Genomic DNA, 25115 nt, shown 5'->3' with positions numbered 1-25115 from the left:
GTTCAATCTGTCTTCCGGGACATCCATCTTCTTACTGTGAACGGCTACAAATCGCCACCAGATAGAGCGGGAGAAACCATTAACTTCCATCATAACTGAGCACACATTAAAATGATTAAGGTCCAGAAAGTAAAGAAGGGTTGGCATTATTTCACAAAGATTTTATTGCAAAAGCTGCTTTCTTAACTGTATTGTAAGGTGTGACACTTTGGAAGGACAAGGCATGACTGACTTACAGCCAATGGCGCAAAGTAACTTTAATGATCGTTTTGCATGTTCTCTAAAGGAGACAAAATGTTTTCATTTAGAGTTGGTGTGTGCTACCACTGCAGTCTTCAGAGCATCCAACACAGAGATCCTGCGCTTGACACGAAGTGACGCAAAGTGGCCAAATTTCCTTTGTAGATGCTCAGCTGTCTTTATATACTGACCTTGGGAGTAAGGGTGCTGTAGAGGCATCATCACAGAGCAGCCCCGAGCCTCTGGAGAAGGAGGAGCTCTTTTCATGTTTCCAAGGGTAGGTGTGTGTGTGGGGGTGTCACCTGCTCAGTCTTTGCTCTGTTGGTAAACCTTGCTGACTGCGATGGAGACAAACCTGTGTAAGAGCATGGCCTCCACACCTTCAAAGGCTGGCCTCCATTCTTTGACTATCTGCTGATTTCATAGACTCCTTTCATTATGGATTTGCTTTATTGTTCCTTTTCAGTCTTGCAGCTGTTTTTTATCTTAAGTATTAGTTCTAGCTAATGTTTTCATTGGCAGAATTAGCCAGAGATAGAGAGATTGTAGCTGAAATGTATTGTGGAGGGCCGTTCACTTATATAGCAATTTTTAAAATTGTAGCAATATATTTACTTGGTGATCCCTATAAATTCTCGCTGTTGTTTATTTACTAGCCAATACAATTTTAAATTTTGATTACTTTACTCTGGAAATCAAGATGTCTAATTGAGTCAGCTTACATAGAGGGCCTGGAAGTGTGTGAGGGAACAAGGGTGGTGGTGGAGGTTTCAGTGGATGCTTGCAGACCTCTTACATGGCTCCATTTGGTGAAGATTTCTGCGTCTTTATGGCTTGCTGATCTCTTTTCAGAGGTTGGAGAACCTGCAACATAATAAAGGGTGGGCTGTTTATTTTCCCTGTGTTGTTTTTATGTACTGAAATATTGTAGTGAAAATTGCTGGGTGGGGTGTAACGAATGTTTTCAAAGACCTTCCTTTGAAAGAGGCTTTTTTCCAGCCCTTGGTGGTCACCACCCATTTTCCTGTGCTGTGCCCACCTCCCTCATTGTTCCTACCCACAAAGGCCCCTGGTGTGAACCTGTCAGCAAATGCGCCAGCGACAAGATAAAATGTTGTGGGATATTGGTCCCAGCCTGCCGAAGCATGGGGCAGGTTTCACCCGCGAATGTCAGGTGGAGGTGCAGGAGAAGTAACACATTGTAAAACGCAGGTTTTGTCAACAGTGTCTGGTGTGAGTCTCTCAACTCTTTACGGTTGAGTGAGCTTGAGGCTGAAGCGTAGGTACGCACGCCACTGACAGTAAAGTCATGTGATGCCAGCGTTTGTCCCTTGGGCTTGAAATAAAGCTTAATTGAAATATTGGCCTCGTTTACCTGCAGTTGCGCCATCTTGATAAATAATGCTGGTTCTGGTGTGGTGTGGGCTGGGAAGTGGTCAGTTCCCCAGCTGAAAAATGAGGCTGGTTTCGAGTTTAACTTCTACCCTACCCGTGTCCCCCCCCCCCCCCCCCCCCATCACCACCACCGCCTGCAAATTGTACTTTGTTCGCCTTTAGCTTTAACCCGCTGGCAAAGAGATAAAGCACATCCTTTGGTATGTGTTTTTTAGAGTAGGTAAATAGTTGGGTTATCTGAAAACAGATCTTAGCAATACCTGCTGAGCTTCTGAGCAGCAATGTGTATGGACCTCTAGACTGGCTGTCAAAATAGACTGATTGCTACAAGTAATGCCACAAGATAAGGATCTGCAATCTCTTAAACACAAATCATTGATAGAGATGTCAGGTTGTGCATTGCCATAGCCTTATCCCCGCTGCTGCAGTGTGATTCCAGCTCTACCTGTGCTGCAGGGACTCTTAAATGTGTAAGTGGAAACTGTGGAAAAAAGTGAAGTGGTACATTTACCATGCCCCCACAACCCCCCCAAAAAAATTTGCTGATTTGAAAGGAAGTTCAGTTTTGGCGGATGTTGAAACAGTCCTTTCTGTTGTATTGTTTAGTGGGTTTGGTGGTGGGCTTTTTTAGTTTGCAGGTTATCTCTGAAGCTTGCCCTATCTTGGCGGTTATCAGAGACGATTGCCGCAGGGAAGGAATCCATGATCCTTTAGGTTGATGGAGCAGAGCAGTGCAAAACTGGTCAGGGGAGGGAAGGCTGAGTTTAGATGACTTTGTGCCTCTCAGTTTGAAATTTGGCCATATCCTGGGCTGCTTGTTTCTCTCCAGATTTCCCTATTATTTGAGGAGACAGAGGAGGTGTTTCACTGCTGTGTTTTAAGCGTGGGCTGCAGCAGCTTTACAGGGGCGGTACAGAGCTGTCCTGACGCTGACTGGCTCTGAGGCTTGCTGAGCACACAGTGAACCAGGAGCAAGAAACCACTCTGCTCGAGAACTAAGCCATGAGAAAATCTCTCTGCCATCTAGCCCCAGTGCAGGGAATGGGACGAAAAGGCAAAAAGGCAATGAATGCCTCTCTCTGCTCAAACTGCTGATGAAAGAGCAGCCTGGCATCTTCTCTGCACGCCATGGGCCTTGCGTGGTTCCACGGGGCTGTGCCTTGCCCTGGGAGCAGCGTGTTCAGCACGTCCACCAAGGTACCAGGCTCGTGCTGGCGTGGCGACCGCGGGACGGGCTGCACTCACAGCATCGTAAAATAATCCAGGACCAGATTAATGGCTGCTGAAATCCTAATACTTATCTTTCTGGTTCAAGGTACTCATAAAACTACAGAAAAAATGGTGAAACATAAATCCTGTAGACGTTGTTTTGCTTACTGTGATTAAATTTATCAGGCTCTGGTGACATATTGTGAACCTAAATGCTTTTAAAAAAATGTAAGTGCTCCAACAGCCTCAGTAAGGTTTTCAGCAGTGAACTCCCAAGATACTATTTAGTTGCTGTGACAACTTCAATATTCACAATGACACTTTCTTTAAATTGCAGGTGCAATTTAGTAGCTGCATTAAATGCAGGTAGTGGTATAAGCAATTTAAAACTGTGTATTATATTAAAACTGTGTAATAGTTTTTGTCACGGCACCACCTTTTTTTCAGCAATAACTGCCAGGCATGTTCATGAAAATAAATAAAATACAAATGCAGTACAGTTTAATTATTAAGACTAAAGGTACCATCAGAGCTTCAGACACCGGAGAAGTTAGTCCTACATGTGGTTTTACAGTTTGTATGGAATTTATACTATCTGAAGAGCTGTGTTTCCCATTCAAGAAAACATATTCCTGGCTGTCTTACTGTCAGCTGTGGTGGTCCTAGGGTGACGTGGGCTTAGTGAATTGTAAAGATGCTCAAAGACACCAGAAGTTTGGTATTCACTTAGGCCTCACCTTTTGATACTCTAATAGTACTAGCCAAGTCCTTTGAAAAGGCCTGATGAGAATGGAAACAAGTTCCTCACCCTTAACAAGAACTCTTCCCTCGACTGTCCCTGAGACACTCCTATTTCTCATTTTCCGGACTTTCATTTAGCTTTTGGTTTTAAACTTAGAGGGAGGAACTGCAGGGCATATTGGTATGTCGGTAGGTGCCAAGATTTACTGAAGTAGCAGTGATTTGTTATTTAGTGGGTATGTGCAGAAACACAAGAAAAACTCCCGTCAAACCAAGGAGTCAGCGATGAATTACTCTAAGTTAGGGCAGCTTTAGAGGAAGGGTGGAAAGTATTTCATTTCCTTATTTTTGTAATAGCCCTTTCTGTTAGTAGCTTTTCTTGTTACCTTTGAAATCTTATTTCCGCTATTAACGAATTCCCCGTTTTGGCATTGTTTGTGTTAGTTTTGTCTGTGTACTGGGTACCGTATCCCAATGTGCAGCAATGCTGCTTTAGCACTTGCCTGCCATAAGCACTCCACAGGTTTTCAAGCCATTTTTTTTTTCCCTCTGTCCAAGAATAACCCTGCATCCTTCCCTTTTCTGTGGCTCTTGTTGGTGTGCCGAACCTGGGCACCTGGCGTCTTCTCAGATTTTATAAATTATTATTTTCACTGGAAAGATGTGTAAGGAGGGATTTGTATGCATGGTTTCATTCGCAGCTTTCATAGTTTGGCTCAAGTTCCTGGTGAGCAAGTAAATTGCTGCTTCTAGCACTTTTTATTTACTGACGGTCATGTTTATTACTTTAACAGAGGGGGCTTTCAAAAGCACACCATACCATCCAGAATAAACTACTTGACAGGTAGAATGGTTACAAATACTTTTTAAAGGAATTTTAAGGCAAGTAAGCATGACCGCTGGCTGCTTGGTGTCTGTGTAAGCACATCTCTGGGGCTGTCAGGCAGTGTGGTTCTGAGATAGCTATTGAGTGCCTCACAGTCAGCAGAACTCCTTTTTAGATATTACTCTGGTTCAAATCACCTAGGGATTCACCGAGCAGAAGGTAAAGCAAAATTATGAATACGCAGCAGAAAATGGATTTTCTAGTTTGAAATAAATCTTTGTTGTTATCTAAGATAGTACTGTCAAAATATTTTTATTGGGTTTTCCCAGGTTTGAATTGGAAAATCTTTTTTATGCTAAGCATCTGATCTTTTTTTCATTTATCTGTACTGTAAAATATCTTCTTATCTCTGCATCCCTAGAATGTATTTTTCTTGTTCTGCAAGTTAGCATTTGAAGCTTTAACTCTAAACCATTTCAAATGAGCATTTACTACAGAAATTTTGTGTGACAGCTTAATTAACTGTGGATTTTTGACCTTTAAAGTGCTGGAGCTAGAAACATTTAATAACCGGCCATTGGATATAAAGTAATATGCTTGTTGTTTTACTAGCTTGCATACATGGCAGTTTGTAGCAAAGTCCAAGGGTCATGAAGTAAACTCAAGCGAGTCAATCTGAACTATGTATTTCAAAGCATTGCACGAATGTGTCACACAGTATGTGAGCACCAGTGAAGGCTACCGGGTTACATGTGAGGTATTTTTATGCGAGGTGTGGATTACAATTTCTCTAAAACCTTTTGTGATCTGGAGCCTACAAGGTGGGAGTGTAATTCAGTGTGATTACTGTGCTGCCTGGTCTCGAACAAGCAAGCGTGTGTGTACACAACCAATATCAACCCACATGGACTCGTTGAGAGCAGCGAAACCCTGAGCAGAAGATTGCTATTTGGGCAAGTCCCCTCCATCAGCTTAAAGGAGGCCACCGATGTCCTTGACAGAAGGGAGGATCGCTGAAGCTGAGCACCAGGCACCATTGTTAGCTGAGTGGGTACCAAGGGCTTTGAGGGGGTAACTGCGTGCGGGAAGGACCAGGGAGTGTTTGGGTGGAGCTGGTGGGCAGGGATTGCTGGTGGAGATCAAGTACCAGTAGGATTGGGACTGCAGAGAGTGAGTATAGTCACAGTAAGTGGAATCGGGACCGAACCCTCAGGTCAGCCCCGGTCTGCTGTGCTGAGGAGGGTTGTGTCGGTGCCTAACCCTGCTTCAGACCCCTGACTGACACCATATGCCTGCATATAAGCTCCCATATGGGGGTGGTCTGTGCACCCCAGGGGTTGCAAGGGTGATGCCCACTGTGTCTGGGTGGCAGGGACCTCAGGTGGGTGCCCAGGCAGGGCAGTGGCGGCAGCACAGCCCCCGGGCCAGGCTGGCTGCCCCAGCATTTCTCCTGGCTGCTGGGGTCCAGGGCCATCACGGCAGTGAGCAGCGGGAAGACAATCCTAAGCTAACATGATAGTCTTGCAAGGTTATTTAAGCCAGATCAGTTACGTGGGGCTTCAGGTTTTGCCAATAAGTTGCTGTGCCTGGACTTTCCAGTCCTGCAGTAAGAGAGACTTGGGAAAGCCAGATTATGATCTTCACCCTGGGTGTGCAAGACATCATCCGCAGGCATTCCTGTGATTCAGCGAAGCTGTGTCGCAAGGGGCTGTCAGAGATGAGCAAGGGGATAGGAATCTGGCTCCTGGGACCCCAGCACGGCATTCCTACACCCCTTTGGATGCACACACTCTGTTCCCGTGCATGAGTGTACCCTTGGACCAGCTTGTTTGGGTTCTTGGGGAGAAGCATGGAAAGCTTCCGCTCCTGAAAATTCGGGAGCTTCACCTGAGAGGGCAAATACGTGCCAGTTGTTTGTCATCTTTGCTCACATGTGTCAGCCCGTGAATTCTATTTCCAGAGTGCAAGCTAAACATGCCAGGAAGGAGTGGGAAATCATGTAAACATGGGGGTACAGTGCCACACTTGTGTTCCGTGGCAGGGAACTGCCTGCACCAACTTAACTCTTCCATTCCCTATGGCTTGCCCATGTGTAAGCGCTGCAGCCCTGGAGCATCGTCTGGCAGCCCTGGGAGAGTCCTTGCCAGGAAGCGGTGCCTTCCTTTTCCTTCTCCTCGAGCCTCCTGACCACCTTCTGTGCAGCCTAGTCCTGGATGGAGTCCCCAGGCCCATTCCTCCGCTCCACCTCCCTGTTTCCAATGGAGATTTGAGCTAGAACTTTCCTTTCTTGCCATTTTATTGGGAATGGTCATGCTGGGCTTGCAATGGGAGGGTGCGTGTGGCCGAGTGGGGTCTTATCCTGCCGGGTCCTGGGACTCCTAAGAGAATGAGTGTCGGGGAGCCCCCAGGAGGGTTCCCCTGCAGCACCCCCACGCCTCACACCCACGTACGGGCGGCTTCATTTGGGGTGGCTTTCTCCTGTCTCTCTCCCTTCTGCATTTTAAAGAGCCTGACACAGGTTGGGTGAGCAAGGTTGCTGCTGCCACTTGCGTCACTTTCTCCGGGCAGTGACGCACACGTGTGCTCTTTTTTGGCCACGTAAGTGGGTGGCTTATGTGCTGGGAGGGAATGATTCATAAATTAGCTACAGCCCGAGCCTTTTCTCTGTTGCCCTGATGATGTGTGAAGAGGGTTTGGTGTCAGCCTTTCTTCCTGGCCTTCCAAGGGGCAGGCTGCTGGGTAGTTATGTTTTTGCTCCCTGGCTGTGGGTAGTTCAGCCTCGCCCGGGGTAAAACGCTGATCCCGTGCGTAAAGTGGGGGTAACTGCAGGGAGAGCGAATGGCCGGCTCTCTGCGCAGGGAAACCATGAAAATGCTGCTTTTTGCAGAATTCTGTCATTCATCTGCAATTCTTGGAGGCTTTTGCAACCAGGAGGAGCAAGCACAGAAGGACTATCTTTGGCAGGGGAGCCTGGCTGAGGCGGGGGCTGCGGGGGGCTGCGGAGGCTGCCTGGCTCGGCGTGCCAGCGCGACTTCAGGGTGCCCTGGGTGAGGGAAGGTGGGGAGGAGAATTACTGAGGTTCAGGAAGCCACAGGGGGAAATGCTTAACAAGCGAATTGTTTGTTTATTTAAAATGATAATGGTGAGCAAGAAAGTCTTTTGAGAGCAACCAGGCAGGCGGATTCCTCCCTTGTTTTCTGATGTGAGAAAGCTCTTGTGTGGCGTGTAATGAGCAACGATTGAAGAGAAACTGAGCACAACGATCAGCAGCAGTGTTGAGGGGCGGGAAAAAAAATAATTCTCTGCTCATAGCATTGGTTATTAGAAACCTTGAGCAAGCCATGGTTAATGAAACCAACTTGTCCCATTAGCCACATTTCAAAATTATATTTACAGAGGTTAGCTAAACTAAATATTTTTCTCTGCGGCTGACATGGCGTCATGAGAGACCCTGTCTTATACAACCCTTTTTTACTGCATGAATTGCAACACAGTTTTGGCCTTAGTTCCCAGCATTTCTTATTTAAATGAGGAGGGATTGGACCTTGTTTTGCCCAAGTTGGTTCTAATGTGAAAATTGTGGGGTATAGATTTAGATCGGAGCTCGAACGTTTATGGCTCAAGTTAAATTTTCCAAGCTGCAATTGGAAATTCTCACAAATATTGCTGCGTGGGTTTTGTGCTGTTAGGTTTTATTTTGTTTCTACTCTTTGTTTTGTTAGTAGAATTAGAAACTCAGGAGATTTGTTCCCAGTCTAGCATCTTTACAGACACAGTGTAGACACGTTTTTCTTTAGAGAGCAAGACATAACTCTGAAAGAAGCATTGGTGTAAGCTTCTCACGTGGCTCTCCCATTCTCAGAACCTGCCGCAGGAGGACACAGGGCATTTTCTGTTTTACCTTCTTGGACATCTGTATGAAGGGGCTTTTTTTTTACGTGGATGGGGTATGAGCCTTGCTTGGCAAGGAGAAAAGTAAGGAGTTAGTGTCACAATATGAATATCTCATCCTTTAGATTCAGACTTGCGTGGGTCAGTGTTTACTCTGGCGATGCCCCTGAAGTAATTATCAAAGTTGGATCTTGCCGTTATGTACTGAAATGTGTGTAGGTCTCCTTCTGTGCACGCATCCTGTGACAGATGCCATATTAGAAAATATTCACCTCAGGCAATATAATTGTGAAAGAGCTTTGCCGAGGGCTGATCATGGATCTTGAGAAGATACTGTAAGAGTTTATGAGGCCTCTTGCCCTGTTAGCACACCCACTGGTGAGCACCTGCGGTCATCATATCTGATCCCGATGCATATGCCTAGCTTCACGTGTTTTGCAGCACGAGGGCCCTGCTGATATGCTGTGAGCATGTTCCTGCTTTGGACGAAGATGCCGAATGCCCAGCCTTACCTTACTGTAACTCTACCCTTAGCATTTAATGCGCACACAGGCTATTTTTCCTTCTTCCTAACTTACAAAGCCACCTGTGGTTTCAATGCTAGAAGCTTTTGTAGGCAGTTTAGCTCTTTAGAAATGGCTGTTGCCTTTAGAATACATTTTATGCAGTTTTACATTACACAGTCATGACAGGAACAGTTTCTAGGATTAAGTGCTGTGATTAACATTTGTTTTCCTCATCATCTTCACACAACAGAATATATTTATTGGAAACACTCTGTTTTGGTAGGATTTCTTCTTTTTCTTTTTGGTTGATCCATATTTAATTTATGGGCTCATTATTTTACAGTGATGTTGGAAAAAGCAGGTTATAAGCTGCTTCATTTATAGGCACCCTTGCAAATGGAGAGCTGCTGGTGATGATTCTAGAAATGAATGCACAGCCACAACGGCAAAAATGGTGGGGCTGATCTACTCCGCTCCTGTCCTGTGCTCATTCAAGCTGCATTGTTTGCATTGGTACAGTATTGCAGGAATCTGCCTCAAAAGAAATATATTCTGTGTTGGTGTGAATAAGATGCAAAACCTCAACTTGTGCAAGTGAAGGAAACTTGTAGTATCAGCAGAGCTACATGGGGTTGAAATAGCTGGTGGCTTTTTTAATGCATTCAGGTTCTTCATGTTCTGAAATAAGAATTGTACTTTATAGAAGAACCTTAGAGTCAGTGGAGTTTCCTCTTAAACAGTCTTATCCCAGATCCGTTATAAATGTATCCCTTGTGTTTCTTCCATGTTAAATTTAGCTTTATGTCCCTCGGTGACTTAATTTTGCATACTTGCTTCATGAAATGTCTTCCTCTTCATTATTTCCTGCTCTTCTGTTCTCTGCAGAGTTGAAGGAGGTTGGCTGTATCAGTCATGTTACTTTGCTCAAAAAGGAATCTGTTTTCATAGACAATGGAGAGATGGTGATTTAATCAGAATAGTTTCTATGAAGGAGGGATTTCTTCCAAGCAAGAGTATTTTCTTTCCCATTTTGTGCCCTTCATGGTCAGGAAAAGGTGGTTTTCCAGAATAGCATTGGATTAAGAGCTGAGACAGTTGCATATACACATGCAGTTGGATACCCTTTTGCTACTTTTATTTTTATGCAGGGTACAGGCATTGAGGCTCTATGATGTTGAAATATCTATGACACAGCCATATTTTTCCAGCTTTAAAATGGAATCCCAGAGTATTTTTTAAGTAAATGAATTGAGATTGAGCTTTATTTTTAGCATTTCCTGAATCCCAGGTTTGCTATTTCATTTCAATTCTCTCACCTAAGACAGATCTTGATCCTGTTGCATGCAGCCAGGATTCAGAGGGTCTAAAGATGGACTTGTATAGAAATGAGCCCTTTCCAGCTGTGGTAGTCCTCTCATAATTCCCTTTATAAAAGAAGCAAAGAGATATTAAAGTCTGGTCAATTGATTTAAACCAGTTGACAGAATGGATTCATTACCGAGAAGAATTACTCTTGTAAATGCCTCTCAAGTTGTGAATTGCATTTGAATTTGCTTTTTCCTTTCTCTTCTCTATCAGGAGCAGTTCTGAACGGAGGAAGGAAAAATCAAGAGATGCAGCAAGATGCAGAAGAAGCAAAGAGACTGAAGTTTTCTATGAACTGGCACATGAGCTGCCTCTGCCCCACAACATCAGTTCCCACCTGGACAAGGCATCCATCATGCGCCTGGCAATCAGTTTCCTACGCACTCACAAGCTTCTGTCTTCAGGTAAGATCTGGCTAAAATAATTTGCCAGTGCTAGCTGACGGCAGCTTGGTAAGATTGTACATGTTCTCTGAATGCAGCCTCCTAAAGTGAGAACGGGACACAACTGCTTGTGTTATGAGAATACAATTAAATTTAAAGATAGGTTGGTGTGGGTTTTTTTCATCAGAATTATGTATATTTTGATTGGGTTAGAAAATCGGAGTGGTATTAGTCATATAAGGTCTTCATTACCAAAATCACAACTGGTGCAGTTTTGTCTCTCTAAAAAAACCCCAACACTCAAAACCTTTGAATGTAGTTTATTGAGCTCTGTGTTACAAGATTTTAAGCTTTTAAGAGTTTAATCAGAATTCAAACATATGCCTTAAGCTTCCATGCTGAAACAAGTGAATTTTGATTTGGTGTGGCAAGTACGTTTGTGCCAGCACATTCAAAAGAGAGCTGGAAGTTCTGAAGGCCCACTGCTTCGTTTGAAAGGCTTAATCGTGCTACAAGGTGGCAATGAGCAGTAGGTGGATTGTGTATGATGAGGTAGACTAAGACAGCTAAAGCAAACAACTCTTAAATACTTGACACGAATGGATTCTATGTAATCAGAACCTTGCTCATGTTGGACTCGTATGAAATGTGAACCAGTACCGTTTTCATAGCCTGTGAAAACTGGTAAAATTCACAGCATTCTTATTTTGCACCTGTATTTGAATAATCACCTCTGTGGAAATCTGTGGTTTGAGTAGCGTGTAAGATCAATGAAAACAACTGATGTTTCTGGGGGAACTTTCACATGGTGACCTATAAGTGTCAAGAATACGTTAACAAAACAATGCCTGCATTGTTTGTGAAAGGTAAACCCGAAATTTCATCTTGTCCTTCATTAATGGCAAAACTCCCAATAAGGTCACGATTGCACTTCCTTGCTTCAGAATACTGAGTCATACCATAACAATTACTTTAATAAATGTTATTAGGAAGTATCTCATTTTGTGGATGAGTACGCTGTTAGTTGGTTGATGGTCAGTCTCAAAGATATGACGAATTCAACTCTGCTTCTGTGTGCTCTGGAATTTTTGTAGCTTTTTCAGCTTCTGCTAAGACTACTGTATAAAACGTGGGTATTTTCATCTTAGCATATAGAATGTGGTTTTAATGTCCGTGAAAAGTAAAGTTTATTTGCTGAAGAGTGTTTGGAAATAATCTCTGATTTTGTAATTAATACTCGAAGAAGTTTCAGAAGTAGATAAATGTTCTTAGATGTGCCATACACCAGGCCAATTGTTAGACACAGCTTCAGCTTTTCAAATATTTATAAGGCATGAACTAAAGACTGGCACAGCGTAGGAGAAGCAAACTCCTGAAGGGCTGTAACAGATAACATAAATAATGTGTCTGTGAAACTTGACATGAAATAGTTTGATGCTGTCATTGGAAAAAATACTTTTGCTCACCTGGAAACTGCTAAGATTAAAGCAAACTCTTCAAATACATCTACGTTTCCTGATAAGGGAAAAAAATCTACAGATAAAACATTTGTCTTAGTGCTTCTGTGGTGTTAAGGCTTAAGCTCATAACATCTGATAGTGATGGCCACTCGATATATGTGTATAATATTCATACATACATGATTTTGCTGTGAGTGTGTTGGAAAAACAATGTGATTGTGTAGCTGATTTACATTTTCTTGAAGTACTGCCAGTACTCAGCAGTTAGAAAGGAATCTGGAAATGAAATGTTACAGTAGGAAGAGGCTGTGATTTAATATTTCAGGGTTTCTCTATGTTAGTTATTTGCTTAGCCTTAAATCTGATGTACTTCCCCAGTCTAAATATTACCTTAGAGTAAGTCCTCTCATTAAAATTTGTGTTGATAGTCAAATGCAGAATCGTCCATGGCTGCATCTTTAAACACTGGAGATGTAGATAAGGGTTTCAAAATCTTCAACACTTCTATTCTGAGGAACTGAACTTACAGTACTTTAAAGGGACTGATTTTCTGGAAGAGTTGGGCGTTATTTTCTGATAATGAGAATACATTGAAATGAGAGAACTCAAGCCAAAAAAACCTATTCTGCTACTTCTGTTCTTCTGACTATAGCTAACATTTAATTTAAATTTTATATCTTTGATTGTCAGTCTTTATAAGGACAACAGCTTTCACTAGAAGGCCATCCAATTTGATTCAAAGCAATAGGGTTTTGGTACAGCTTTAGGTCCACAGATGAAGCGGTTTGCTGCTCGTCACGTTTTGATGAGAGTGTGGAGCAAAATGGAACCCAGGCTTGTGTGATGCCTGTCCACACTCATTCTCACTTTTGCTCTGGACCCTTTCAGAGCTCCAAGCAAAACTGCCCCCATTTCACGTGCATGTTTAGCAGACTGGAATTTGGTCCTTAATTCAGTGTTGCATTTGAGGAGCCTGATTTGACTGACAGGGAGCACAGGGGTTACTGTGCCGTTGACAGGTGAACGGGGAAATGGGGAGGTGGGGGACTGCAATGTGGATGAGAAGCAAATGCCAGCCCCACCCCACAGACCCTCTCTTTGCTTTGTTGTCTTCACGGAAATAGTTTTGATTATTTGGGCTAGATATAAATATTGCCACTTAACTCCAGTTTACACTATTTAGGCTAGACACACTTAGTGTAAACTGGAGTTAAGTGGGAGTATTTGTTCTGTCATTAATTAGGACATTAAAATAACTTACTGCATTTATAGAGATATATACGCACACAGTGTCACTAAAGTAAGCTTGCAGTGCACTTTGGAAAATGCATCAAAAGATAGCACAGGAAAAGCTGCTGCTTGATTAGCGTTTTTCTTGTTTATTATTGATTCTATCAAAACCTACTGGTACACCATATTTTAGTTCATATTACTGTTTGTGGCCACAATTCTCAAACATGAAAACATCTCTTCGTTTCACGGCAATTTTGCCTGGAGCAGACAGAGCAAGGCCCTTCCCAGGACTGCATCCTCATCTTTCTGTAAACTGATGCTCCAGATGGGATTTCAGAGACTGCCACAGGCAAACTGCCAGCCTCAGTCCACTGGCAGAGTGTCTCATGCCCCTTCCTATTATTCCCTGACTCGGAATAGGGCTTCTCACTTGTGTAACGTGGGCTGTTTTACTAGCTGTGTCTGCATAATGATTATTTATCTGTCGGGAAGCCAAGACCTAGGGAAATCTATGCCCACATTCTTCCAGCAGGTGAATGGCAATGCCCATGAATCTGAGCCCTCATTGAGAGCTCTCCTGCTACGTGCCTCCGAAAATCCTGGCTTCTGGATCGCAGGGTGCACGTCTCCTGCAGGCACTGCAGGGCCCAAGCTTGGCCCTTGTATCCTATCATAATAGGAAATAGCTGGTTGTATATCTCAGAGTTCAAAAGGGTAAAAAATACCAGGTTTTGCTTTTTAAAAGTTGCTGCTTTACTTAGTAACACATTTCCCTTTGATTTTCACAGTAGGCAATTCTGTGTGGGAATGTTGGAGAGGAAGCCTTTAACATTTAGAAATGCAGGCTGTTCGTCTGACGGCCTGATTGAGATTAGTATCACAGGAAGCAACCTGAAACAATAGCTTTATAATACTGTTTCCATGTTGTGCACAGAACAGTACCTGGTATAATTGGAATGCGAAGTAGAAATATCATTTAATTATGATCATCTTAAATATTTTTCAAGATGTCTCCTAATTCTGTTGGCATAATACATTTTTGCCCTCATCACATTCAAATGTTTGGGATAAATTTAGAACTGATCTTTGTTTATTTCAAGTAATGGTTTTGATCCCATAAAGCTGCTGCTGAAAATAGCATGATGCTTATCGGTAGTGGAGCTTTTGGATTTGGGATCTCATGTCCTCTAGTATAGTCAGAAAAATTGATAGTGGTACTTTTCTCTTATTATTCTCTAGTTTAGCTGGTAAATCAGCCGAATGCTTTGGGGGGGTTAGTAGACTGCAAAAGAGAAATAACTGTGTTTTGCTAAACAATGGCTGTCTTGGTTAACAGCTGACATCGTGATAGTTGCTAAGGCTGCCTCAGATAGTCTCTTTTAGTCTGAATATGAGGAAAAGAATCCATTTTAGGAAGCCTGTGTAGGCATTCGCATGTGGCGCAAATAATTTTAAGTGTTTATTTGGACCACACTGGTGCTAAAGGCCTTACAGAACTCTTTAGTACCTGTGAGTTTCTGGGTGCCAGGACTACAGACTCTTTAGTCAGGCTAATCAGGCAAACACAATTTTATGAGCTTTCTTTAATTCCATCCCAATCGTGTGGCCACCCGGGTGTCTTTTCTGTGCAGAGATCCAGCAAAGGAAACTGGATGGGAGTTGCTCCTGTGCAGGCAGACAGCAGCAGAGATGGGGAGGGAACAGGGAAGCAGACGGGAAGTTGTTTGGGAGAAGGGAGGCCACAAGGAAGCCAGTGTGAAGTTGTTTCAAGGGAGGGAGACAAGAAAGCCGGAAAGCCAGCAGGGAGCAGAAGGGAAAAAATAGCTTTTCTCTAGGCTTTTAAGGGAGAGGACAAACTGCAGGGAGAAGTGATATGGGCATTGTTTTTGAATGTCTGGACAAGCTGCATCTAATCTCAGACCATTGTGGCATAAAACAGTGCCTTAAAAATAGCATGTCTGCTTGTTTGCTTTTATTTAATTGGGAAAATAGTTTTGTGCCAACCATGCTGCTAGAAATGAGAGTGGAGCTGGGTGCCGAGTGCTGCAGCCGCTTGAAGTGATGTCCCTGTTCTGGGAAGGTGAGCCACAAGGTCCCACAGGACGCCGGCTCTGATGGGGTGCTGTGTCCTGCCATTCAACACCAATGACTGCAGGACCCGAGCAGCATCTGAATGATTCAGCTAGATACAAACTCTGCAACCAAGACAACACTAACATGAGCGTTTTCTTTATCAAAGTTGCTTGTGCGCTTGGAGATAAGAGTCCTTCAGGAAGCTTCAGATTTAAGAGTGGCTTTTTCTTGATGTATCTAAATTGAAAGCTTTTATTGAGCACATTGAAAATATCCCCTTGAACAGGATGTACTGCTCTGTCAAGACAGAAGAAAAGAAAGAGGTGGGGGGAGGGAATCAGTCACTTTCCTTTGATGGAAAACAAGAAACCAGGAAGAGACGTCTGTCTCAAAGCTGCTCTCTCTGATGCAGGATGGAACTGATGTTAGATCTTCCCTAACTTGCGTACCAGAGTCAGGCAGTTTTTACAACCCTCTTCTGAAGTGGCAGCTATAGCCTGGTGTCTCTTATGCACAATATCCAAGGAACTTTCTGCTACTTGTAGGACCAAGGATGAGTGACAAAGCCGTGAAAATTCTGTGGAGGTGACAATGTGGCCTCCAGTAGAAACCCTTTTTAGCACACTCTACCTCTGAACTGACCAAAAAGGCGCCTCTGAGTCAGATCAAAGGTGTTGAGAGGAGTACAGGCTGTTTGCTAGGAGGTTGTTTATACCTGAGCAGTTATTTCTTGTAAGGAGAGCCTGATTTTTGAGCCTTCAGACTCGTTCCAAGAGGTTGGACTGAAGGAAATGAGCAAGCATTTACGGAAAAAGTGTTCTTAAACTTGGGAACAGAGCACATCCTGACAGTGGGAATTAATCAAAGCTTGTTTACAAGACCTATTTTTAGCATAAAAGGTTATCATAAACACTGCAATAAGCATTTGCCATTATAGTTCAAAGTTTCTCATTGATGAATAAATTCTACTTTGGTGGTTAAAATTTTTTTTCAAAGTAGAGCTGATTAAAAAATACCTACCAATACTGTATCAAAATTTGATGCAGACTAAGAAATACTGCCTTGGGCCAATATGAACAGTGGATGCCCCATCAAATGGGGACATGGGACACGGTTGCTGTGTTCCTGGTTCTGCTATAGCTCTGACAGGGAGGACACTCACTTTTCCGAGGCTCTCTGACGTGTTTCAGCATCTCCTGATTTCACCTAGGCAGGGATTCTCCCTCCTTTATAGCCTTGCCAGTGCTACATGAGCACAATCTTGGCTAGGATCCATAAATCTAACTCTAGTATGAACAGTAATATTATAGCACTTCATTCTGCTGAATGTGTTATTAATTTATAGTTAAACTGTCATATTTGCAGTCCACTCTGCTATACTGTCGTGGTGCCTGAACTGAGATACTCTCATTAGTGGAGGAAAGACTGAAAAAGTTGTTGGAAAAAAACCAGGAAATGCATCCTTTTTTCAAAATTTAGTTAGCAGCTATTTTGAAAAGCAATGCTGACACACACACACACAAAAAAAAAAAACACCAACAAAAAAAACCCACCAAAAAACCAACCAACCAAACAAAAATAACCACCAAAAAACAAAACACAAAAAACCCACCATACCCCTAAAAATCAGGGTAAGATCTGGAACATTCTGGCAAGTCTACATGGGGTGCTGCTACCCAGATAAAGTGACCTCAGACCTACTAGAAACCAAACCCCCACCTCCTTGTGCTAACATCCCATGTCCATTTAGTCCCAGCTTTCCCAAATGTTTTCCATCTGAAGCTGAATTTTCCTAGGCTAATGCTCCACTCCAGCCCCAAGGTAAACTAATGAAGCAAATTTAAAGCAAAATGGAAGACAATAGGGATTTCTGGGAGCAGCTTGCAGTAACCATGCCTTTATTTTTTTTTCTTCTGCAAAATAGACTCTTTCTAAAGCAAACCAGATTTTTGCTACTGGCAGTAACTGAATTGTTTCTGATGTATCAGTCTCCTAATGTGTGTGTATATCCTCTGTGTAGCTAGTGATTTTCACAGGAGAGAGGGAACAAGCTACAATGCTGTAACTGCAGCCATATGAGGGACTGCTATTTATTATTTATATTGCTATAATTATACTGTTACCTGATACAAGGCATACTCAGGCCACCACAGAGATGCCCAGAGTATTTCTTTGCTGCAGACTAAGGATCTTCAGGTAGCTAATAAGCTTCAGGGGTTTAACACAGATGACACCTTCTGGGACTGTGTTTTTGCAGAGACCTGGACCCAGCAGGAGACCTGAGTGCCTTTGGTGCATCATGCTGCCGGTGGATGCTCATGGGGACAGGCAAATAGATGGGCAACAGCAGCACAGTGAGTGGCCCATGGAGGTACTTGTTACTTGCCTTCACGTGCCTGATAGTGCCTACAGTTCCCTTGATAGAGCTGCTGGGTCTTTGAAATGTGAGCATGCCTATTAAGTACCACAGGTATCTGCCTGCTCCCCTTGCTGCTGCGGCCGGGCTGCACAGGGGGAAGGAGGGGATGCAGCGGGGTTTATCACTTTACCGGGGAAGCTGGAGGGTGTCTGCAAAACACCTTGGTCATGCCTTTGGGTTGTGTGAGCGGGGGTGTACAGCAGCACAAACCCTCTTCCCTCCAGCTGGACAAAGGTAATTTTAACAAAAAAAAGCTGAACTGTGATCCCACAAACCCCTGTAACCACGTGCTTTAAAGCAGACTATATCTTTAAGTGCTGTGCTCAGCTAGGACGTTAATGGTTTGAGCCTGCAGCCCTGATGTGAGTGATCCTATGTCCTCTCTAGTGCTTGTATAAGTAATATAATTTATATACATGGAAAAGCAAACTTAATCATCTGATAATACAAGTAAAGTGTTTGTCTTTCGCTGTTGGAGGCATTTAAGAATACAAATGCTTTGAATAGCCTTCCTGCCTTTGAATGGTCATGTTTTGTTAATGCAAACTTAATGAGCTGGGAAAAAAAAATGGAAAGGAGGGTCTGGGGTTAGAGCTGAAAAGTCATTTTTTTTCTCTGAACCCACACTTGGCTGATTGTCTTGGGCTATAGCCATGATCCCTGCTGAATAAACCATTTGTTTGCTTCCGGAAAAGTAAAAAAAGACCCTTGACATTCTTTACACAGCAGAAACAAGCTTGGGAGCAGATGGTCACTTACCTCTTTTTTTTCTTTTTTCTTTTTTTTCCCCTTCCCTAAATGTCATTATGGTCAAAGTGCGTACTATTCAAATATATTATTGTGTATTTTCTGTATTTTAAATGCTAGCTGTGATGTAATTTCCTGAATTCAGTTGCTTTGTGTCGAGGAGGAACTGGCCCCTGTCTGTGTAGTTAGAACTGTAGTGCAGGGACACCAAATGATAAATCCCCAGCCTGTGCTGGTCATCAGAAGGTGTCTTCTCTTCCCTGCTACCAAACGTTCGCCTTGATAGGCAAAGGATGATAAACAAAGAGCTCCCAGTGGCTCTGGAGCCCAGTCTGTTCCACTGTTGGCAGGGTAGGTAATGGGCTGCTGCCAGGGAGGGATGTTGAGCAGGGGGAGGATGCAGCAGCCAGCATCGTTTTGGTAACCACTCATCTGTTCCAAACAGTGGCTCGGTGGGCTCTGCATTGCAAATGCTCATCCCTCTGCATTTGCTCGCTGACCATCCTTAGGCACTACCAGATGCACTTGCAGGAGGTATATAGATCAAACCCATGCTTTAATCATAACTCATTAATACTTCAAAGTAACAACTGGATTAGTTTGGCTCAGCCTCTTCCCTATCCAAAAAAATACCAAACCCAAACCACTTCCAATAATGTTTTACAAAGCAATACCCCATTCCTGCTTCTAGACTTCCAAAATGAGTATTACGACAAGAAACGTGAAGGGAAATGACGAATGGGCTGTTTCAGGGAGGAAAAGAACAAAAAAAATAAATACTTTTCTCAACTGCTAACAGTATGTGTACTAGAGAACAAAAACTGTATGCTGAAATTGCAACATTAAACCAACAAAGAGCAGCAGCTGAGTCCCACTATTTTTGTGAATAAAGCTGATGCAATTGCAGCCAGAGCCTCTGGCCAGCAAAATCAGTGGTGGGTCCAGCCTGGAGCCCTCTTGTGCTGCCAGGGAGGGGCACAGAGAGCATCGCTGCAGCTCCTCTCACATCATCCTTGCTGCTTCAGGCTATGAAGCACCTTTGATCTACATGGGACTTAACCACAGCTTGGTATCTTCAGCAGTGCACAGCTGCAGTTGGTTATTCTTTATGCTGAGACAATAATGGGGTTTTACGTTTGTTCTTTTGCTTTCGGCCCCCGAATTCAGAGCCTTACCACTATGTGTATTTGCAGTGACCGATCACAAATGTGCAGGCTAACTGACAAAACTGTAAAGATAAGCTCTCCACAGCATGTCTGAGGTACACAGAACAGATGCAATATCTGCAAATAGTTTTGTAAAAAAGTAATCCCAGAAGTTTCACATAAAACACGTCAAGAAATTAATGGGCCAGCTCCTACACAGAAATTTTTTGATACTAGACATCTACAAATCCTCTCCTGCAGGCGGCTTATTCGTGGAGCTGAAACATACTTCGAAGTGTAGAAGGGAAGGCAGGAGTGCTGAGTGGGCACGTGGGTGACTGGCATCAGGAGGAGCAGCATCTCCCCCTTCCTCCCTGCTTGTGACTTTGCTTACTTACTGCTTCCCGTCGCAGGAGATGAGCAACACAGAGCACACACAACAAGAGGGCACAGCAATGCCATCAATTGTCTCCAGAGCACAGGCAGAAAGCAACAGGAAACCTTGTAACCAAAAAAAAAAAAAAAAAAAAAAAAAAAAAAGCTTTAATAAATATTCTAGCACAATCTTTAAGATTACAGGACAACAGTGACACATCTTTCCTGAAAATGGATAGGTGCACTGGGTTCATGAATCTCCGTAGGCAAACACACGAGGTGTAGGTGTAAGTGGGGCCTGAGGCTCTCCTCCTTGGGGACAGGAGGAATGTCGCTGGGTGGTGAAGTGTGACAGTCGGGTGGCGTGGTGCATAGGGAGTTCTGATGGCTGCAGATGGAAAAGCGGGTATCGGTGGGATGGATCTGGTTTTCCCAGGAATATTGAGTTTTATGGGGTGAGAGATTCTCCGAAAGGACTTCAAGGGAGTGGTTTTCTCCTTTTTCTACTAAAGGCGGTGTTAACAGACGTTTCCATACGGAGTGCAGGGGTCCACACAGGAGGCACACTCCGTAGGAGCAGTACTTGAACTTCGTAGAGAACCTGACCTGATGGGAGAGTCTTTTGTTAGATGTTTGTTAGGAATGCCCAGATTTACTCACCTTCTGTAAGTTTTGCCCTATACCTTGTGCCTGCTAGGAGGTACAAAGGTTGTGTGTGGCCAAAAGAATAGGCACAAAGAAGATGTGCTTCAGTTTCTAGGTATTATATAGGTGTTATGTACTAAAAACATGTCTGGCAGACACAGGCTAGGGGTGAATAGAGGGCCCGTTGCATTTGCCAAAAAGTTTAGAAAATGCCTTTCTAGTGACAAGCACATCTCTTTCATACACTGTTTAGAAGGCCCCAGCAGAAGGGGTTTGTGGAAAGCAAATTCTAACAGCAGAGAAATACTTTGTTGCCTTGTAACTGGATGCGCTTGTGTTGAAAAAGGCTGGGTAGGGTGCTGGAGACTTCATAGGCTTTTTTTTCTTTTTTTCTCAGTATGTGCTGACACTGAGAATGAACTAGAGGCAGACCAGCAGATGGACAACTTGTACCTGAAAGCTTTGGAGGGATTTATTGCCGTGGTGACACAGGATGGAGACATGATCTTTTTGTCAGAGAATGTCAACAAATACATGGGTCTTACCCAGGTAACTTGTTCCCTAACACTTTCCCGTCTCTGTAACACAATTCCTAGAAACGAATCCTATGCCCAAATGCAGAAAAACAGCTGCCTGTCACTGCGAAAAAGACTGGAAATAAAATGTCTTATTTCTCAGGCAGGCACCCTGCACACCAGACCACAGTGGGGGCTTTTCCCTCTGCCTTTTTATCAAAGTCGTAGTGTCTTCGGGGACTGCAAACTTGCCTTCCTAGGTATTACTGTAGAGAGGAGAAAAGGCTTTTATTCAGCTTGTGCCTTAGACTGTGGGACAGAGGTGACAGAGCTTTTCTTTTAGGTCCACCCTTTTCAGCTTTGTGGATTTTTATTTTTTTTCCTTCTGTGTTGAAAATAACCATTGGTGTTGACTGTTAACTGCACTGTGCAAATCCAAAACTAGGGAATTGTTCTTGGGAGAAAATAGTAAGTTATGCATAGGCTAGACAAAGAGAGGGTCACGGGACTTGTGTCTGTGGGCATCCTGTCAATGCACTTTGAACGTGACCAGTTTCATCTGAATAGGTGGTATTTAAAAACAAATAACTGCTATCAGTTGCTTTTATTTGGCTAAGTGTAGTTCTTACTTCTGCACAGGTGGAATTAACTGGACACAGCATTTTTGACTTCACTCATCCATGTGACCATGAAGAAATTCGAGAGAATCTGAGTCTGAAAAATGGTAATAATGACAATAAAAGAGTCACTGTTTGCTTTTTAAATAACCACATGAAGTAATTAGCTAGCAGTAGAGATCTGTTAGTCAGGGTAAAGGGAATTTTCATTCTTAGAGTAATCATTAACTGTTATTCAATGCTTTGCAGATTTGTTTTCCCAAATAATCGCTTAAATATAATAAGACTAAGAACTGTTCGTTTAATGTTTTCCTTTCATCAAGACAGACATAACGTTTTCACTTGTAGCACTTTGCAAAGATTTATGTGCTGCAAGCTAAAACATAGGTTTGAATGCACAAAGTCCTATTTAAGTTCCACTTAAAGTTTTAGGTCTGAGCTCTACAAACTGCTCTTCAATGGTCCATGCATCTTTGATGGTCTCTGCAGGTAAATTACTGGATGATTATTATTTCTGTTGAATCCTTCATGCTTGTAAGTAGAAGAAACCAAGAATCAAAACTGAGAAAACTCATTTGCCACTGTCCTTTTACAGGTCCAGGCTTTGGAAAGAAAAGCAAAGACATGTCAACTGAGCGTGACTTCTTCATGAGGATGAAATGCACTGTTACCAACAGAGGCAGAACTGTTAACCTCAAGTCTGCCACGTGGAAGGTACCATATTTGAGCCATAACAAGCGGGTTTGGTTTCACAAGACATTTTGGCATGTACAGAAATTACATTTTAAGTTTGTTTCTCATTCAAAAAATCATTATTTCAGGTTTTGCACTGCACTGGACAAGTTAAAGTGTACAACACCTGTCCTCCTCACACTCTGTGTGGGTATAAAGAGCCTCTTCTCACCTGCCTTATAATAATGTGCGAGCCCATTCAGCATCCTTCAAACATCGATATCCCCCTGGACAGCAAGACCTTCCTGAGTCGCCATAGCATGGACATGAAATTTACCTACTGTGACGACAGGTAAACTCCACTGATTTTTCCTTTTCATAGGTGTTTCTATCTTCTTGAATGAAACAAGCAGTCCCTCCAAATGTCCTCCTGCGTGGGACCTGGTAAGCAAGGACTAGAAGGAAGTACAGTCTGTTACCAAGGCTGCTGTTCAGTGGCTCACCTAATCCACATCAAATCTCAATTCAGGCAAAATGGTACTCCTGCTGTGTTTCCTCCTCCTGCCGTGTGAGGAATTAAAGTTCAGTGGCAGAAGATGAGGCCACTTAGAGCCATAAGCATTGTCTTCTTGGGTTTTAACAATCTGAATCGGAGTACGCAGGGTTTCTGCTCTCATTTTTTAGAAAATATCTCAAATGCCATGCCTTATGGACCTTAGTCAAGGACTGTTTTACAGTTGGTTTGCCCAGGATGGTATTATCAGTTAGTTGGGAATTACTTTATGCTCTAGATTAACTAAGAATTGCTAAGGCATCCAGAGCATCTGCAGCTCTGAAACGGGGTTCTAGGCTCTTGCTCAGTGAAAAGTAAACACCTTTGCTGGTTATCTATCTGCCACTTTTAGTGGTGAAATGAATGGGAGGGGAAGATACTGAGTCAGGCAAGGAGCTGTGTCCTCCACTCCCCACACTTCCCTCTTGAGTGGAAAAAGTGGAGATCCCCCTAGTCTCCACCTGTCTGATTTCCCCTGGGTCTCCATGGCATTTCATACCACCTGCCTCTTTTCCCTGTCTACATTTTGTGATAGCCATTTTCCCTGCTTGCAAGTAAGCCAGAGATCCCTTCCCATGAAGTGTCTTCCTGTTCCTCATCTCCCCAGAAAGCTCTGTCTGTACTACTGTGCATTTGGTGTTTGGTGTTGCGTTTTGGGTTGGTTTTTTTTTTCATTTATGAGGTCACCCCTGAATTTAATATGAAGTTTTCTGTCTAATGAAACTGGTCTCCTGAAATTCAGAGGAGCTCGTAATTGCTGAGGGGCTGTCAGTGGTATATAGGTATGCTCACATTTTATGCAAAAAGTCACAGGATTGAGATGTTGGGTGGGTTTTTTTTCATCCTTCAGTGTTTTTTTTTTAAACTTGTATTATGCAAGATTATTATTTTAAACAATGTGATGAAGCAACCGTATAAACTAGCAGTGTTAGCAGCTGTGGATGAAAGTGAGATTACAAGTGTGAAACTTGTGACTGACCTTCTTCTGACCTCTCTGAGAATTTTGCAGCAAGTGTGCTGTAACTGGAAATGTCCTCTGATGTAACCACAGTAAAACAGACTTCTTTTTTTTTCCATGTTAAGACTTTCAGGATAAAAATATTAAGATACCAATAGGATTTTGCTGCTGAGGAGGGAAGCAACAATATGGTAGTGACTCATTATTAAAAGCAATGTGCCTTGGAATTAGTGGGGCCATTCAGTGGCCAGGTGGAGGAGAATAACAGAGGATTTTGCTGTATTGCAGCATTCACGTGTCTCTGCCAGACTTAATGCATAAGAAATTATAAATGAGAATTAAAGGAACTGTTACTATCCCATCAAAGACACACATGCGTATTTTAAAAAGAATGACATATTATGCCCTGTCTTAAATAGTGGGAATTGATTTACAGGGAAACTTTTCACGTGGCAGTGAAATACAGCAGCTTCCTCTGGAGGATTTAACTTGTAGGGAATTTCATGGTTGTTTTGTTTTGGCATTCGGTTTTGGTGGTTTTTTGAACCAGGCAACAAAACGGCACATCTTTCACTAGATAGTTTTGGTTGGATACTCCATTCATGTTTTACTGAGACTATGATAAAGCCTTAAAAAGCCAGCCAGGCCAGAGAAGGAAGAGATGTCACAAACCTTTCAGGTTCTTCCCAGCAGATCCTCCTGGCTCTCACTTTCCACCCAGAGGGATGCTGATTTCACTCCAACAGGCGACACATCACTAGACACATAAAAATGCAAAACACTCGGCTGTTCTTATCAAATTTGGTGCTGCTAGACAAATTGCATTGAAGGAGCAGCTTGTGCCAAGAATGTAAATCCAGGCTGAGGAGCAGAGGAGGAAAAGCAGCATGTGCCAGTCAGATGCCTAAACCCTTTTCAATGTGCTCTGGCCTGTCTGCAGCGACACAGCAGGGCTGACACAGCTCATTTCTCTGTAAGAGACTGTGTCTTTCCAGTTCAGGGCTGATATCACTGAGAGCAGCGTGCCTCCTCTACCAGGCTTCTGCAGCAATCTGAGTATCCCCTTTGGAGTTCATCTGGTGGGGATAAGTCTTCTTCCAGGGAGCATAAAGTTTTTGGTTTTGAAGCATTTGGTTAAAGAAACTAG

At 43.2% G+C, this 25115-nt stretch overlaps 1 protein-coding gene across 9 annotated transcripts in view; it reads left to right on the top strand.

Moving 5' to 3' along the window:
* Nucleotides 1–25115, top strand: part of EPAS1 (endothelial PAS domain protein 1) — a 116003-nt gene that overhangs the window by 69681 nt on the left and 21207 nt on the right. For 3 of the 9 annotated variants that reach the window (XM_027788490.2, XM_055816682.1, XM_055816683.1), the window contains exons 2-8: nucleotides 10387–10577; nucleotides 17580–17676; nucleotides 21051–21202; nucleotides 21808–21892; nucleotides 22212–22274; nucleotides 22381–22499; nucleotides 22607–22809. In XM_027788490.2, coding sequence (XP_027644291.2) covers nucleotides 10387–10577; nucleotides 17580–17676; nucleotides 21051–21202; nucleotides 21808–21892; nucleotides 22212–22274; nucleotides 22381–22499; nucleotides 22607–22809 — 910 coding nt within the window. Of the gene's footprint in view, nucleotides 1–10386; nucleotides 10578–17579; nucleotides 17694–21050; nucleotides 21203–21807; nucleotides 21893–22211; nucleotides 22275–22380; nucleotides 22500–22606; nucleotides 22810–25115 lie in introns of those variants that run through there. The other 6 variants (XM_027788493.2, XM_055816684.1, XM_013300197.3 and 3 more) reach the window with 4 other exon arrangements.

Source organism: Falco peregrinus, chromosome 11 (assembly GCF_023634155.1).
Source record: "Falco peregrinus isolate bFalPer1 chromosome 11, bFalPer1.pri, whole genome shotgun sequence".
Taxonomy (NCBI): domain Eukaryota; kingdom Metazoa; phylum Chordata; class Aves; order Falconiformes; family Falconidae; genus Falco; species Falco peregrinus.
The sequence above is the reverse complement of the archived record's forward strand: the minus strand, read 5'-3'. Positions and strand labels throughout refer to the sequence as shown.